Source organism: Rana temporaria, chromosome 6 (genome assembly GCF_905171775.1).
Source record: "Rana temporaria chromosome 6, aRanTem1.1, whole genome shotgun sequence".
Classification (NCBI taxonomy): domain Eukaryota; kingdom Metazoa; phylum Chordata; class Amphibia; order Anura; family Ranidae; genus Rana; species Rana temporaria.
Genome location: NC_053494.1, coordinates 24341627 through 24359057, shown reverse-complemented (window position 1 = coordinate 24359057; position 17431 = coordinate 24341627). Strand labels below are relative to the sequence as shown.

At 44.6% G+C, this 17431-nt stretch overlaps 3 protein-coding genes across 4 annotated transcripts in view; 1 reads left to right on the top strand and 2 right to left on the bottom strand.

The window, feature by feature from the left end:
• Positions 1-3475, top strand: part of MEIOB (meiosis specific with OB-fold) — a 33747-nt gene extending 30272 nt beyond the window's left edge. Inside the window, exons 13-14 of the mRNA XM_040356463.1 lie at positions 146-232; positions 3055-3475. Coding sequence (XP_040212397.1) covers positions 146-232; positions 3055-3165 — 198 coding nt within the window. The 3' untranslated portion in view covers positions 3166-3475. The remainder of the gene's footprint in view (positions 1-145; positions 233-3054) is intronic.
• An 835-nt stretch (positions 3476-4310) lies between these two features.
• FAHD1 (fumarylacetoacetate hydrolase domain containing 1) lies at positions 4311-10153 on the bottom strand. The gene is made up of 2 exons (XM_040355588.1): positions 9949-10153; positions 4311-5005 (listed from the first exon to the last, which is right to left on the bottom strand). The coding sequence occupies exon 2, from the start codon at positions 4984-4986 to the stop codon at positions 4321-4323; it is 666 nt and encodes a 221-aa protein (XP_040211522.1). The 5' UTR covers positions 4987-5005; positions 9949-10153; the 3' UTR covers positions 4311-4320.
• Positions 10154-16796: 6643 nt separating this feature from the next.
• HAGH (hydroxyacylglutathione hydrolase) overlaps positions 16797-17431 on the bottom strand; it is a 33500-nt gene continuing 32865 nt past the window's right edge. The window contains exon 10 of one of the 2 annotated variants that reach the window (XM_040356461.1): positions 16797-17007. In XM_040356461.1, the coding sequence (XP_040212395.1) occupies positions 16924-17007 (84 nt within the window). In that variant the 3' untranslated portion in view covers positions 16797-16923. The remainder of the gene's footprint in view (positions 17008-17431) is intronic. The other variant, XM_040356462.1, reaches the window with a different exon arrangement.

The window sequence follows — 17431 nt, the reverse complement described above, 5'->3', positions numbered from 1 at the left end:
GTATATCCTCACTTATTTTACATTTCAAATGATGCTGCACACTACATCACCTCTAATTCCTTGCCAGGAAGAGTAATCGCCGCCGTTTCCTCGCCGCACAAGTCATAATGATTTTTCATGGCGCATTTCCATGTGTTTGATTTAGGTAGATGGATTTTTCAATTTAACAGAAGACCAGAAGACATCGCTGAAATGGAATTTTGTGCTGGAGCGCTTCAAGATCTATGTGAAGGTGAGAAATCTCAAATAGACTTGTCACCTCCAGGATTCTAAACACCGGCCTTATTGCTACAAATCACTTAAAGGAAAACGCCGGTTTAATAGAAAAGCAGGGTAATGGCTTAAAGGAAAACTGCATTTTCTTTAGAATTGTATACAATTGTTATACACAACATTTTTGTAATTTGGTATTAATAAAAATGATCTTTGCAAAACAGGAGGAATTGACTATGGTCAGAACAGGTGACAAATAGTGGAATTGCTACACTACAAGGATTGAAAATCTCCCTCTGTTGCTGTTACTTTGACACTTTGAAAGAAGTTTCTAAACATCTTTTTTCTACAGTTTTGTACCCTCACATGACTGCTATATCAGGGCTCGACAAAATCCGGGCGCCAGGTCGCAATTGCGACAAGAAATTGTGACCTGGCGCCCGCCGGTAATTGAGGCCGCGGCTTTGCGGCCTAGAAGGTCGCAAAGCTGCGGCCTCAATTACCTGGCGATCGCGCGGCAGGGGAGGTGGGGCGCACGGAGGCACAGGATCCGGTGTCTCTGTGCGCCCCCACCTTTGCGCGATAGCGGTGGGCCCGCGACGACCGGTAATTGAGGCCGCGGCTTTGCAGTCTTGTGAAGGCCCAAGCTTCCTTCTGTGACCTGGCGCCATCTGGTGGTGGCCGTTGGCATTACAAGTAAAACAGCAGTTCTAATGTGTGTTTTTTTTTACTGTTTTCACTGCCATCTCCTTCCCTCTAATTAGAACCCCCAAACATTATGTATATTTTTTTATTATAACACCCTAGAGAATAAAATGACGATCGTTGCAATACTTTCTGTCACACCGTATTTGCGCAGCGGTCTTACAAGCGCACTTTTTTGGGGAAAAAATACACTTTTTAAATTAAAAAATAAGACAACAGTAAAGTTATCCCAATTTTTTTTTATATTATGAAAGATAATGTTACGCCGAGTAAATTGATACCCAACATGTCACGCTTCAAAATTGCGTCCGCTCGTGGAATGCCGACAAACTTTTACCCTTTAAAATCTCCATAGGCGACGTTTAAAAAATTCTACAAGTTGCATGTTTTGAGTTACAGAGGAGGTCTAGGGCTAGAATTATTGCTCTCGCTCTACCAATCACGGCGATACCTTACATGTGTGGTTTGAATACCGTTTACATATGTGGGCCGTTCTCACGTATGTGTTCGCTTTATTGATTAAATACAATTAACCACTATACTGTTTCATTGTGTTGTATTATTTTATTCATAACTAGATCAAAAGGTATGATCTTTGATCTGCAAATTCTATCATTTTTTTTACAAGTGTTTTAAAAAAAATTAAATGTATTCCTTCTTTGTTTTTATTTGCTATACTATGTACAAACATTTAGTGTAATTAACAAATGGACTAATTATAGAAAAATTATAATTTTATTTTATTTATATTATTATAATATAAATTATAGTAAATTATACTACTTTAAAAATATATATACCGTATTTATCGGCGTATACCGCGCACTTTTTTGCCATGAAAATCAGGGCAAAATCGTGGGTGCGCGGTATACGCCGATACCCACTTTCCCACGCCGAGTTTGAATACTGCGCCGACATATACCGAGCGCAGTACACTCGGGTATAGTCGGGCAGTCTCGGCTCCTTCCGCACTCACGTCCTGGACGTACAGGACGTCAGCGCGAGAGTTGCCGAGCATTGCCGACAATACACGAGTGTACTGCGCTCTGTATATGTCGGCGCAGTATTCAAACTCGGCGCAGGAAACGAGCGGGGAGGACGCGAGGACGCCGCAGAAGGACGAGCGGACCCGACGAAGAGGACGCCGAAGCTGCAGAAGGACGCCGGACCCGACGAAGAGGAAACCCGAAGCCGCAGAAGGACGCCGGACCCGACGAAGAGGACACCCGAAGCCGCAGACGGACCCGACGAGGCCGCCGATGGACGCCGCGCAAGACACCAAAACTGTAAGTACAAAAAAAACTTTTTTTCCACAGGATTCGGGGCAACTTTAGGGGTGCGTGGTATACCGCGATAAATACGGTATATTAAAAGAGAGCTTGTAAAAAAAAAAAAAAAAAACATATACTCACCTAGATGGATGCAGCATCAATCTGATGGTGCTTCTGGCCCCCCTGCTGGCTCTAAGACCTAAGAACCAGGCAATCAAAAACTGCAGATCGCTCGGTTCTCAGCCTTCAGTGAGCAGAGAGTTGGTGACGGTCAGTCAGCTCCTCTCTGCTCTGTCCTTCCAGTGCTCAATATAGCTCTGGGCTGTGGAGGGCGCGGTAAAGTTTGTATTTTTCCGGTGAAAAATGATGTCGTGAAAATGAGTCAGAACGAACTGCACTCCTGTGATCCCGAGGAGAAGTACAGCCAAAATAACTTTAAATTATACATATTATCGGCTTAGAAGACATCTGTGCGGCTTCATGCAAATTCTCAAATCTCAAATTTTCAAATCGATGCGGCACCGCAAAGTCGCAGGACAAGTCGCTCCAATGTGAACAAGGGCTTTAAAAAAAGAAAATTATACTTATATGTGTTATACTACTTTGCATAGTTTTTCCCCTTACTTCCTGTTTGGCTATGGGGCAGGAAGTGAAGGGAAATCTCTGCAATTTGACAGGGATGGTAAAAAATAAAGAGTCCGATGGGGCATACACATGGTCGGAATATCAGATGAAAAAATTCTGTCAGATTTTTTTCAGCGGGAATTCTGATCGTGTGTACGAGGCATAAGTAGACCAGCCTTGCTTGATTGTACTTCTACATGAATTATTGAACTTTTTTTTTTTCTCATTACTTCTTTTTCAGGTTACCTGGTCTCCAAAAGCCAAAAACGGCCTGCGTGTCAACATCTTGTCCTGCAAGAGAGCAGATCCTACTGAAGCACTAAAGTATATCCAATGCCCAGGAAATCGCTAAAGATTTCACTGCCTCTCACATCTCTGTACAGTTTACAGAAGTGTCAGTACTGTTCTGTTTACACAGATTAATAAGACATACAATAGATCATAGCGGGGAAAAAAGGTTTTTTCAAAGTTTGTTTCTTGAATCTGTGTTTATTATAATGCCATGTTATATCCAAACTGAGGTTTTACAGTAACCCTAAATGTCATTCTCCAATAAAAGACATTCAAATGTATTGGTAAATGTATTTCTGTGATCTAGCTGTATTTTGCTGTAACAATGATAATTAGCAAGAAGCAACATTTTATAAAGCAAAACCTAACATTTACCCTCTTTTCATTGTCCTGTTTATCAATTCAACATTTTTGATATGCAGCATCTAGAAGTGAGCAAGTCTGGTGTGCCATCTTGTGGCCATGTGCATGTACTACAGACTATACAATTTACAAAAACTCATAGGCGGCCAGTGCTGATCTTTTTCTGTCTTTTAGGCTAATGCTGCGTGCACACGATCGGACATTCCGACAACAAAACCGCGGATAATTTTCCGACGGATGTTGGCTCAAACTTGTCTTGCATACACACGGTCGCACAAATGTTGTCGGAAATTGCGACCGTCAAGAACGCGGTCACGTACAACAGCACAATAAAACGGAAGTTCCATACCAAGTGCGCCACCCTTTGGGCTCCTTCTGCTAATCTCGTGTTAGTAGAAGTTTGGTGAGAGACTATTTGCGCTTTTCAGCCTCATGCTTTTCAGTCCGTTACAGCTTAATGAATGTGCTATCTCCATTACGAACGCTACTTTTACCAGACCGATCGCTTCCGTCTCGTACTTGATTCAGAGCATGTGTGGAATTGTGTGCGTCGGAATAGTCTACACGTGCTCGGAATTTACGAGAATGGATTTTGTTGTCGGAAAATTTGAGAACCAGCTCTCAAATTTTTGTTGTCAGAAATTCAGACAGCAAATGTCCCATGGAGCCTACACGCGGTCAGGATTTCTGACAACAAGCTCCCATCGAACATTTGTTGTCGAAAATTCCGAGCGTGTGTACGCGGCATTAGGCTTTCTTATGCTGTAATTTTTCACGTCATGAAAAACGGTTGTGTGTACGCGGCATGAGGGACACAAAATGGTCCTACACTGCTATGATTCATAAGTTCTCCTCACTGTAGTTGTTTTTTAATCTGAAACTTCATGGTAATGATATTATCTATGCCGGCCACCATCTCATCATTTTCCCCAACGGCCGCGACTCCCTTCGGTGTCCCCGTCAGTATCAGATCTCCTTCCTCCAAGGTGATGATCCTGCTGATGTAACTGATGAGGAACGGGACGGAGAAGATCATTGAAGAGGTATGTCCTTCCTGTCTGAGGTTATCATTCACCTTCAACCAGATCTTCAGATTGTGGGGGTCTTGTATCGTTTCTTTGGGGATGAAATCGCTAACAGGGCAAGACGTATCGAAGGCTTTGGCCAAAGTCCACGGAAGGCCTTTCTTCTTACACTGGTCCTGAATGTCCCTGGCGGTCATGTCCAGGCACAGAGCATAGCCCTCTACATGGTCCATAGCATTTGACTGAGCGATGTTTGAACCTCCTTTGCCAATGACCACGCCGAGCTCCACTTCATGGTGCAGGTTATTGGTGTAGAAAGGCAGGAGGACGGGCGCACCTTCCCTCACGTAGGCTGAGGGAGTTTTAAGAAATAAAACTGGCTCTGTGGGCACCTCGTTTTTCAGCTCCTTGGCATGTTCAGCGTAATTCCTTCCAACGCAGATAATTTTTCTTCCCCATTCCCAAAACCGGCTCAGATTTCTAGAGGAAGCCATCTTATGATGATGGAGATATCTGGAAAAAATTTCAATGTATACGGTGTCAGTAGGGCAGAGATTGGGGTCAGTAGGGACGTGGATGGTGTCAGTTGTTTTTTTTTTATTATTATTATTATTATTATTTTTTACAATTTTTTTAACTACTGTATTTGCCGGCGTATAAGACGACCGGGCGTATACGATGACCCTCTAATTTTCCAGCTAAAATGTTGGTTTCGGGATATACTCGCCGTATAAGACGACCCCCTTCCTACTAGTCATGCCTTACCTCACTGTGCCATTACATGCCAGACTGTGCCACCATTACATGCTAGACTGTGCCACCATTACATGCCAGACTGTGTGCCACCATTACATGCCAGACTGTGTGCCACCATTACATGCCTCACTGTGCCACTACAGTAGGTGTTTGTGATATTGTGTTTTTAGCACGACAGCGTCGCGCTGATTCTCGGCAACATGGTGCCGAGATCTCGCCGACATCTCGCACTCACTGGAATAGTGACAGCACATCCCAGCAAGCGCGTCATAGAAGCGACGGGAGATCCGACTTGGATTCCCGCCAATTCTACACGTGTGCGGCGTTTGTTATGAATCCTGAGGGGGAAGTCCCCGCCGGATTTTAAATAAAAATCCGGCATGGGTTCCCCCCTCAGGAGCATACCGGGCCCTTAGGTCTGTTATGGGTTGTAAGGAGAGCCCCCCTACGTCGAAAAAAACGGCGTAGGGGGTCCCCCTACAATCCATACCAGACCTGTATCCAAAGCACGCTACCCGGCCAGCCAGGAAGGGAGTGGGGACGAGCGAGCGCCCCCCCCCCCCCTCCTGAGCCGTACCAGGCTGCATGCCCTCAACATGGGGGGGGGGGTTGGGTGCTCTGGGGCAGGGGGGCGCACTGCGGCCCCCCCACCTCAGAGCACCCTGTCCCCATGTTGATGAGGACAGGGCCCCTTCCCGACAACCCTGGCCGTTGGTTGTCGGGGTATGCGGACGGGAGGCTTATCGGAATCTGGGAGCCCCCTTTAATAAGGGGGCCCCCAGATACCGGCCCCCCACCCTAAGTGAATGAGTATGGGGTACATCAGACCCCTACCCATTCACCTGCAAGAAAAGTGGTAAAAACACAAATAAACCACACAGGGTATTAAAATATTGTATTAGTCTGCTCCGGCGAACATAGAAGGAGACCCCCGGAGAGTTGAGAAGACCCCCCGGATAGCGGAGAAGACCCGTCGGGATAGCGGAAGAAGAAGCCCCCCCGCCGAAGATGCCAGAGGAAACCCGCCGGGGGGTGGGGGCTTTTTTAAAAGCGACCCCCCCCCCCCGCGGTGGAAGAGAACCAGACGGCGGCCCCCACCCACCCGAAGACGTCAAAGAAGAAGCTCCCCCTGGTAAAAGAGCTAATAAAGAAGACAGGGGAGGCCTCCGGAGCAGACTAATAAAATATTTTAATACCCTGTGTGGTTTATTTGTGTTTTTACCACTTTTCTTGCAGGTGAATGGGTAGGGGTACGATGTACCCCATACTCATTCACTTAGGGTGGGGGGCCGGTATCTGGGGGCCCCCTTATTAAAGGGGGCTCCCAGATTCCGATAAGCCTCCCGCCCGCATACCCCGACAACCAACGGCCAGGGTTGTCGGGAAGGGGCCCTGTCCTCATCAACATGGGGACAGGGTGCTCTGAGGTGGGGGGGCCGCAGTGCGCCCCCCTGCCCCAGAGCACCCAACCCCCCCCCATGTTGAGGGCATGCAGCCTGGTACGGCTCAGGAGGGGGGGGGGCGCTCGCTCGTCCCCACTCCCTTCCTGGCTGGCCGGGTAGCGTGCTTTGGATACGGGTCTGGTATGGATTGTAGGGGGACCCCCTACGCCGTTTTTTTCGGCGTAGGGGGGCTCTCCTTACAACCCATAACAGACCTAAGGGCCCGGTATGCTCCTGAGGGGGGAACACATGCCGGATTTTTATTTAAAATCCGGCGGGGACTTCCCCCTCAGGATTCATAACAAACGCCGCACACGTGTAGAATTGGCGGGAATCCAAGTCGGATCTCCCGTCGCTTCTATGACGGCTCTGTCTCCATCGCGGCAAGCCAGCTCGGCGCTGGCTCCCGCGATGGGGCTCGTAGGTGCTCAATCTCGCCGAGAAAGAGAGCGAGATTGACACAAAATCGGGGTTCACCTACTGTACATGCCTCACTGTGCCACTACATGCCAGACTCACTGTGCCCCATTACATGCCTCACTGTGTCACTGCATGTCTTGACGACCCCTTACCTTATCCTAAGACATGCAGTATCTGTCAGACCGCGGCCATCCATTTTTTTCAAAAGCCGCACCTCCTCCTTCTGCTGTTCCGTGATAGGCGGAACACTCAGCTTCCCAGGAGACACTGGGGTAGATTCAGAAAGCAATTGCGTCTGCGTAACCATAGTTACGCAGCGCAATTGCTTAGTTGCGCCAGCGTATCGACTGCTCCTGATTCAGAGAGCTCGATACGCCGACTGCAGCCTAAGATATGACTGGCATAAGGCTCTTATGCCGTCGTATCGTAGGCTGCATTCTTACGATGGCCACTAGGTGGCATTCCCGTAGTGGTCAGCGTATAGCAAATTGCATACTAACGCCGATTCACAACCCTACGCGAGCCCTGCGTACGCATTTTACGTCGTTTGCGTTCGTCGGGTTCTGCGTAAGGCTGCTCCTGCTATTAGACAGAATTCTCACCGCTCCAGGTGAGCCTCGTGATGATCAGGGGTTGTTGAACCACCAGGGTGCTGGCAATGCGGTAATAGCAAAAAAACAAAAGAACAAAAGCTGGACAGCCGCACTCCAAAATTTTCTTTAAAAGAGATGTCTTTATTTTCAACTGTGCATACAGTCACTGCAAGCCCACAAAAATCAGTATGGCCAACATTTCGCACTGGCGTCAGTGCTTAGTCATGGCTTAGCACTGACGCCAGTGCGAAACGTTGGCCATACTGATTTTTGTGGGCTTGCAGTGACTGTATGCACAGTTGAAAATAAAGACATCTCTTTTAAAGAAAATTTTGGAGTGCGGCTGTCCAGCTTTTGTTCTTTTGTTTTTTTGCTCCTGCTATTAGAAGGGGCAGCCAATGCTAAGTATACCCGTCGTTCCCGCGTCGCGAATTTAAAATTTTACGTAGTTTGCGTAAGTGAATCGTGAATGGAGCTGGACACCATTTACGTTCACTTTGAAGCAAATGACGTCCTTGCGATGTCATTAGCCGCAATGCACGTCGGGAAAGTTTCCAGACGGAGCATGCGCACTACGTTCGGCGCGGGAACACGCCTAATTGAAATGATCCACGCCCCCTACGGGATCATTTAAATTACGCGTGCTTACGCCGGCCATTTTTATGGAGCGCCTCCGCAAATTACGGAGCTACTGCTTCCTGAATCAAGCGTAGCGCAAGTAATTTACGGAGGCGCAGCATAAAAACGTAGCGCAGCGTAAAAAGTGCGCGGCACTACCTGAATCTACCCCACTGTGTTTAGTGTTCGCCTATCACGGAGGCCCTCTCGTCCTCGGTCTCGGACGAGAGGGCCTCCGTGATAGGCGGAACACTGAACACAGTGGGGTAGATTCAGGTAGTGCCGCGCACTTTTTACGGAGGCGCTGCGCCTCCGTAAATTACTTGCGCTACGCTTGATTCAGGAAGCAGTAGCTCCGTAAGTCTTATAACCCCTTTACCCCTTTAACTACTTTCCGACCTGCCACTGTCGTTTTAACAACGGCAGGTCGGCTCCCCTGCGCAAGAGCCCGTAGCTCTATGTCGGTTCTCTCGCAGGCCACTAGGGGCGCGCGCCCTCGACTCCCGTGCCCGGCGGGCGCGATCGCCACCGGACACCTGCGATTGCTCGTTACAGAGCGGGGACCGGGAGCTGTGTGTGTAAACACACAGCTCCCGGTCCTGTCAGGGGGGGAAATGCTGATCCTCTGTTCATACAATGTATGAACAGAAGATCAGTCATTTCCCCTAGTGAGGCCACCCCCCCCTACAGTTAGAACACACCCAGGCATACTTAACCCCTTCCCCGCCCCCTAGTGTTAACCCCTTCCCTGCCAGTGGCATTTTTATAGTAATCCAATGCATTTTTATAGCACTGATCGCTATAAAAATGCCAATGGTCCCAAAAATGTGTCCAAAGTGTCCGCCATAATGTCGCAGTACCGGAAAAAAATCGCTGATCGCCGCCATTACTAGTAAAAAAAAAAATATTAATAAAAATGCCACAAAAATACCCCCTATTTTGTAAACGCTATAACTTTTGCGCAAACCAATCAATAAACGTTTATTGCGATTTTTTTGGCGAAAAATATGTAGAAGAATACGTATCGGCCTAAACTGAGGAAAATATTTTTTTTTTATATATTTTTGGGGGATATTTATTACAGCAAAAGTAAAAAATATTCATTTTTTTCAAAATTGTCGCTCTATTTTTGTTTATAGCGCAAAAACGAAAAACCGCAGAGGTGATCAAATACCACCAAAAGAAAGCTCTATTTGTGGGGAAAAAAGGACGCTAATTTTGTTTGGGAGCCACGTCGCACGACCGCGCAATTGTCAGTTAAAGCGACGCAGTGCCGAATCGCAAAAGGTGCTCTGGTCTTTGGGCAGCAATATGGTCCGGGGGTTAAGTGGTTAAACTAAATTGTTACAGTTATCTGGAATCTGATTGGCCGCTGTATGCATGATCCATCCTGCACCTTGTCTTGCCATTGTTATATTGTAGGTCAGCATGCAGTACAGTCAGTCTTTATAAAGGAAGGTCAGCAAAGTGTCACCCAGTATCAGGAGAGAAGTACAAGTCAGGGTCAGGCGAGGTCAGGAGTCATCTATAAAGCTTTCCATTCTGCAGAGTGTGTGGACAGCGAAGCTTGCAATCAAATCAGACAATATAAAGATCCCCATTAATAAGAAGACAGAGGAGAGCTCACCTTGCTGGCACATGGAGGAGGAAGAGGAAATGGAGCAGAGAGGGGTAAAGAGCGACCCAAGAGCAGATCTCCTCTCCATAAACTCAGTTTGTTATTAACTAACTGCAGAATATCAGAGACATCATAAACTGCAATGAACAGCCAGACATCGGATTAACTTTCTGCTCCATTGTATGTTACAGAGTGATAGTTATGTAGCGTCACCTCCCCCCCTCCACTTCCTGTATGATGGTACAGCCCGGGGAGGAGTCATCCATAGACACAGCTGTGTGATAGGCTGGCTGTCAGTGAGCACAGTGTAATCACATGGAGGGAAGAAGGGGGGGGGGTGGGATATTTCTGTGGAGTGTCTCCTTCAAATTCATTCATGTGTACATCATCTCTTTTCTTCTAGTCCTTACATTGTAACTTTATTTAAAGTGGATCTTCACCCTAAAAGGGGAGATATTGGGGGTGACCTTCCCCCTTCCCCTCCCTTTATTACAATTAGATTTTTCTATTTAGCAGCTTTATTTATTATAATTGTTTATTTTATTATCATGTTTATATTATTCATTCTATTTAACAGCTTTATTTATTATAATGAGTATTGTTCATTTTATTATCATATTTATATTATTAATTCTATTTAACAGCTTTATGTATTATAATTTTTCATGTTTATTTTATTATCATATTTATATTATTAATTCTATTTAAAGCGGAGGTTCACCCAAAAAATAAATTTTGAACATTACATTCAGCCGAGTTGTCCTAATGACAATCGGCAGTTTTTTTTTTTATCGTACATACCGTATTTTCACCGCCGCTTCCGGGTATGTCTTCTGCGGGACTGGGCGTTCCTAATTGATTGACAGGCTTCCGACCGTCCCATACTGCGCGTCAAAGAAGCCGAAACGTCGGTGCGCAGGTGCCGTATAGAGCCGACTCGCAGTCCGGCTTCTTTCGGGAACTTGTGACGCGCAGTATGCGACGGTCGGAAGCCTGTCAATCAATTAGGAACGCCCAGTCCCGCAGAAGACATACCCGGAAGCGGCGGTGAAAATAAGGTATGTACGACAACTCGGCTGAATGTAATGTTAAAAATTTATTTTTGGGTGAACCCCCGCTTTAACAGCATTATTTATTATAATTTTTCATGTTTATTTTATTATCATATTTTATTATTATTTCTATTTAGCAGCTTTATTTATTATAATTTGTATTGTTCATTTTATTATCATGTTTATATTATTAATTCTATTTAAAAGCTTTATTTATTATAATTTTTCATGTTTATTTTATTATCATATTTATATTATTAATTCTATTTAACTGCTTTATTTATTATAATTTTTCATGTTTATTTTATTATCATATTTTTTTTTTTTTTTTTTGCCTTCCTCTGGATCATCTGTGGGTATGGAGTTGGGTGTATGGGATTGTACTGTGTTTTTTATTTTGTTTTATTCTTATTTTTTTTGTGGTTGAACTGGATGGACTTATGTCTTTTTTCAACCTGACTAACTATGTAACTATGTAATTTCTATTTAGCAGCTTTATTTATTATAATTTGTATTGTTAATTTTATTATCATATTTATATTATTAATTCTATTTAACAGCTTTATTTATTATAATTTTTCATGTTTATTTTATTATCATATTTATATTATTATTTCTATTTAGCAGCTTTATTTATTATAATTTGTATTGTTCATTTTATTATCATATTTATATTATTAATTCTATTTAAAATTTTTATTTATTATAATTTGTATTGTTCATTTTATTATCATATTTATATTATTAATTCTATTTAACAGCTTTATTTATTATAATTTTTCACGTTTATTTTATTGTTATATTTATATTATTAATTCTATTTAAAAGCTTTATTTATTATAATTTTTCATGTTTATTTTATTATCATATTTATATTATTATTTCTATTTAGCAGCTTTATTTATTATAACTTGTATTGTTCATTTTATTATCATATTTATATTATTAATTCTATTTAAAAGTTTTATTTATTATAATTTTTTATTGTTCATTTTATTATCATATTTATATTATTAATTCTATTTAACAGCTTTATTTATTATCATTTTTCACGTTTATTTTATTATCATATCTATATTATTAATTCTATTTAAAAGCTTTATTTATTATCATTTTTCATGTTTATGTTATTATCATATTTATATTATTATTTCTATTTAGCAGCTTTATTTATTAAAATTTGTATTGTTCATTTTATTATCATATTTATATTATTATTTCTATTTAGCAGCTTTATTTATTATCATTATTTTTGTTTATTTTATTATCATAGTTATATTATTTTCTTTGCCTAGGCGACCATTTTTCCGACCCCCTACTCGTGTGCAGATGTGCCCCAGCGAGAGAATCAGCACATCCACCCATGCGCTGCCCACCCCTCCACCGGGCATCTGCCCATATGCAGGGTTTCCCACACAGTGGCAAAGACTGTGACCAGGGAAGTCTGACAACGTTCCTGTCTTTGAGGGTGAGTGTGCGCGTCCACAGATGTGCCAACGGGCTCTGCCAGGAGCTGAAGGCTGGGCAGGGCCCGTGGGTACATCTGCGCATGCGCCATAAGGGTGGTGACCAACCTGGGAGGCGGACTATGCTTCCGGCAAAGTTCCGCTTTAAAGATTAATTTCTTCTGAAAGGATAGTTATGGTGGCTATACACACCTCAATAGATGATCGATTGTCTTTTCAATCTACCTCTTTTTTGGGGGGGGGGGGGGGGCGGGGTGCCGTTTATATTTACTAAAATAATTGCATTTCCATGTTCTGTGTACTGTGGGAGACCAGATATAGTGAATGCAGAGTCCTGGGTTTAGTAACACTTTAGGCCGGGTTCACACGATCTGCGGCTCACAGGAGGGGGGTCCAGTGTGTCTCTGTTCCCCATTTCAGGTGCAAATCAGGTCCGAACAGTCCGAATAGTGGGCGGCAGCGGCAAAAATATATAGATTCATACAATGCATGAATCTATATATTTTGCCTGTGCGAGAGCCAGAGGGGGCGGCGCTCCGGTGCCCTCTATGGACGATCCGCTCCTGGTCTCTATACAGACTGATTTTACTGTTGTGGGTTTAGTAACACTTTAATTTTCTAAAGCACTGTGCAAACTGTTGGTGCAATACATAGTATAATAATAAAATAGTAACCATCTCTACCTAACACAGACCCTTAGTAAATCCTGACATGAACAGTTTGTAGTTTGCACAGTTGGCTGGACCTTTGAGAAAGAAATCATTAAACTGATCTTTGAACTCTGCAGAGACTCAGCAGCTGTTTAGCTATTTAAAGTTCACCAAGGCCATCAGTAACCTTTAGAACACTACATAGGCAAAAAGATTAAAGTTTGACATTTTAAAATACATTTTCAGATAACGCAAGCAAGCACAATTGGCATCCTTTACCTCTTGCATTCCTCTGGTATAGTGATGTACAGGGATGGACTGGCCATTGGGACTACAGGGAGTTTCCCGGTGGGCCGATGGCTCAGTGGGCCGGCTTCAGTGACAGCAGACCGCCGCCTCCCTTCGCTCCTCTGTCTCTCCCTTCCCGCAGCGCTCACCTCCTCTCCCTCCCCGCAGCACTCATCTGGGGGGGACAGAGAAGCAGGGGGACGACAGAGGAGCATGGGGGAGGGGACAGACAGATGACTCAACAGCTATGGCCTGGGAGTTTCTCACTTCTGCCTAATCTTGTCCCATAAGGGTGGCACCGAACTGATTCTTTGCCCCGCGTGAAATAATGTCTAGCTTCCCCACTGGTACTGCCTATAAGAATACCAGTACCAGCCGTACTACTCTAATAAATTAGAACAGCTAGTGGCTAGTGAAGGGGGAGAGGGGGCTTGGGTGGCCGGGGGGGGTTGGGAGTTGTCCGGCCGCCATGGGAGAGACCTGTCAAAGTGGGCCAGTCTGGATGAAGTCCAGGCCCAAATTTTTGTCCCAGTCCAGCCCTGGTGATGTACCATCTTGAAAAATACCTGGTACCTCCTGCTATGGGGCAACACAAGATCCTCCACCGTGCCACAATACAGCAGCCAATTGCCATTCTCAGAAAATCAAAACGTACCCAGAAATATTTTGGGCATTATGGGATGGATCCCCCTGATTACAGGTAAGTATGTGGTGACCTATAGAGCAAATTGGTTATTTTGCTTCCTGTTTGCGTAGTGCAGGTTACTTTACATTGCTCAGACTAGAATGTGCTGCCTCCTGTCAATGACATATGACTGAAATTCTGCCCCCTGGTGGCTCAAAACACCTTGCTTGTGCTGGAAAGGTTTAATGCTTAACAGCAGGGGCGGACTGACCATTGAGGCACTCAGGCACTGCCCAAGGGCCCCATGCCACTAGGGGGCCCCATCAGGGTTGCTAGGCTCAGTAAAACCACGGACAGTATGTAAAAATCTGTGTTTTTTTTTTTACATCTGTCCCTGATATGTCCGAAACTGACATGCTTTTCATGTGAAAATCCTGAGATTTTAGCTGCCCCGCCTCTGCACTGCCTCCTGGCGTGGTGGCCATCTGTAAGCCCGGGGGCCCCATAATCTTCTATTGCCCGGGGGCCCCATGAGTTGTCAGTCCGCCCCTGCTTAACAGTAATACATTTACAGTCTACTTCCTAGTGCCTCTGTCTGATCCATCCAATCCTTGTATTCTATGTTTGAACTGCCTTTTGGAACTGTCATATTTACATATGCACATATTGAATAGAGCAGTGGTTTTCAACCCTACTAGTACGGTGACCCCTTGATAAAATTTCCCAAATTGTGGGGACCCCGAACAGTGAAATTATTTTCATAGCGTGGGTTGTCAGCACCCAAGGCAAGACAAGTAATTTGGGCCCCTAACCCACGGATATTTAGCGCTCCCTGAGTCCCTTCCACTCGTACAGTATTTTAAACCCCTTATAGTACATTTACATTTTATGGTACTTTCATTCCCTTTTATCTCCCTATATCCTAAATTCATGTTTCCCCCCCCTAATCTCTCTCTCTCTAGCCATATTTCTTGTTCTTTCTCTTATTCCTTCTCTCCCTTTTTATTTGTTCCTTCCATCCTTTTCCACTCCCTTCCATGTATTCTCTATTTTTATTTCTTCTCTTACTCCTTGGGGGGGAGTGGCAATGCTGGTGGAGGGTGGGACCAGTGGCAGTGCTGGTGGAGGGTGGGACCAGTGGCAGTGCTGGTGGAGGGTGGGACCAGTGGCAGTGCTGGTGGAGGGTGGGACCAGTGGCAGTGCTGGTGGAGGGTGGGACCAGTGGCAGTGCTGGTGGAGGGTGGGACCAGTGGCAGTGCTGGTGGAGGGTGGGACCAGTGGCAATGCTGGTGGGGGATTGCATCAGTGGCAGTGCTGGGGGGAGTTCTGATTAGCCAACTTAGGTGCTTTTAACCACTTGCTTACTGGGCACATATACCCCCTTCCTGCCCAGGAGAAAATGTCAGCTTTCGGCACTGACACGCTTTGAATGACAATTGCGCGGTCATGCGACGTGGCTCCCAAACAAAATTGACGTTCTTTTTTTCCCACAAATAGAGCTTTATTTTGGTGGTATTTGATCACCTGTGCAGTTTTTATTGTTTGGTGCTATAAACAAAAATAGAGCGACAATTTTGAAAAAAAAACACAATATTTTTTACTTTTTGCTTTAATAAATATCCCATTTAAAAATGTATTTTTTTTTTTTTTTTCAGTTTAGTCCGATACGTATTCTTCTACAAAAATCGCAATAAGCATATAGTAATTGGTTTGCGCAAACGTTATAACGCCTACAAAATAGGGGATAGAATTATTATATTATTTTAAATATTTTTTTCTACTAGTAATGGCGGCGATCTGCGATTTTTGGCAGGACTGCAATATTATGGCGAACACATCGGATACTTTTGGGACCATTCACATTTATACAGCGAACAGTGCTATAAATATGCACTGATTACTGTATAAATGTGACTGGCAGGGAAGGGGTTACCACTAGGGGGCGAGGAAGGGGTTAAATGTATACCCTGGGAGTGATTCTAACTGTGGGGGGAGGATACTGACTGGGGGAGGTAACCGATCTGTGTCCCTATGTACAAGGGACACACCATCTGTCTCCTCTCCCTAACAAGACGTGGATCTCTGTGTTTACACACAGAGATCCACATCCCTGGCTCTGTGACTGCCAGGCACGCGCATCGGCACCTGTGTAAAGACGGCCTTCCGGCAGATTAGAGCCACCTTGCGGCCGCCGGATGGCAAGTGGTTAATCAAGGTCATCTTCTGATCTGAGAACTGTAGTGGGGACTTTTAATGGCAACTCTTATCACAGGTAATGTAACTCACTGTGTCTCTGACTTTGTGGTGCCTTGTAGCAGTGACACCTATGTTGAAATCAGGAGATGGGTCTCCTCCAGCCCCTCCCACTTCACATTCCTCACCAGTCAGCTGACCTCTAGTCTCTGCCCCCCCAGCTATGCCGTGAACTAAATGGGTGGCTGCGAAGAGGCCGAGTGGGTGGCTGCAGGCTCCAGGAACAGCCCTGCTGGACGGCCACAAAAAGGCTGGGAGACGATTCAGTGACCACCAGGTTGAGAACCACTGGAATGGAGGGAAATTATTTATTTGTTTCTAGTTTCCATTCACAGATCACTTACTATCTATAGCAGCAGTGTCACCCTACATTGCTCACTCCTGATTTGGACTACAGAACACCTACCCCTCTCCTTGTCTCTAGAACAAAGGAGGGTGTGTTGTGCAGTTCTCTATAACAAAATGAAGGTTGAGAACCAGGCAGGACGGATGAGCAAATAGATAATTATTATGGGACAAAAAGTGGGTGTGAACGTAGTTGTTTAATATCAGTTGCAATGGCTTGTGTATTAATTATACATTATGGATTTTTTTTAATTAAAGTTTTCCATCATCTCCTATTACTCCAGCTGTGGTGAGCAGATGTATCTTCAGAACTGCGGGGGACAGTGGAGTCTTCTGTCTACAGCCGTGGTGTGGATGTCTGAAAAATGTGGTAAGGTCTGTGTTATAAGCTGGAAACAAAGAAAAGCATTTGGGAATGGTTTGTAAAATGGCACCCATTATGTGGATTATATATATATATATATATATACACACATACATACATACATACATACATACATACATACATACATACCGTATTTGCCGGCGTATAAGACGACCCCCTAATTTTCCAGCTAAAATGTTGGTTTTGGGATATACTCACTGTATAAGATGACCCCTCACTGTGCCATTATACATGCCTCACTGTGCCATTCCATTCCCTGCCTCGACGATCTCCCTACCTTCTCCTGTTTGCAGAGATGTCAGACAGCGGCCATCTATTATTCAAAAGCCGCGCCTCCTCCTCAGGCTGTTCCGTGATAGGCGGAACAGTAATTTTCCCAGCCGAGCCTCTGTTCAGTGTTCCGCCTATCAGGGATGTCCTCTCGTCCG

Coding starts and splice junctions, on each gene's coding strand:
- FAHD1 (XM_040355588.1), bottom strand. CDS start 4,986: ATGGCTTCCTCTAGAAATCTGAGCCGGTTTTGGGAATGGGGAAGAAAA.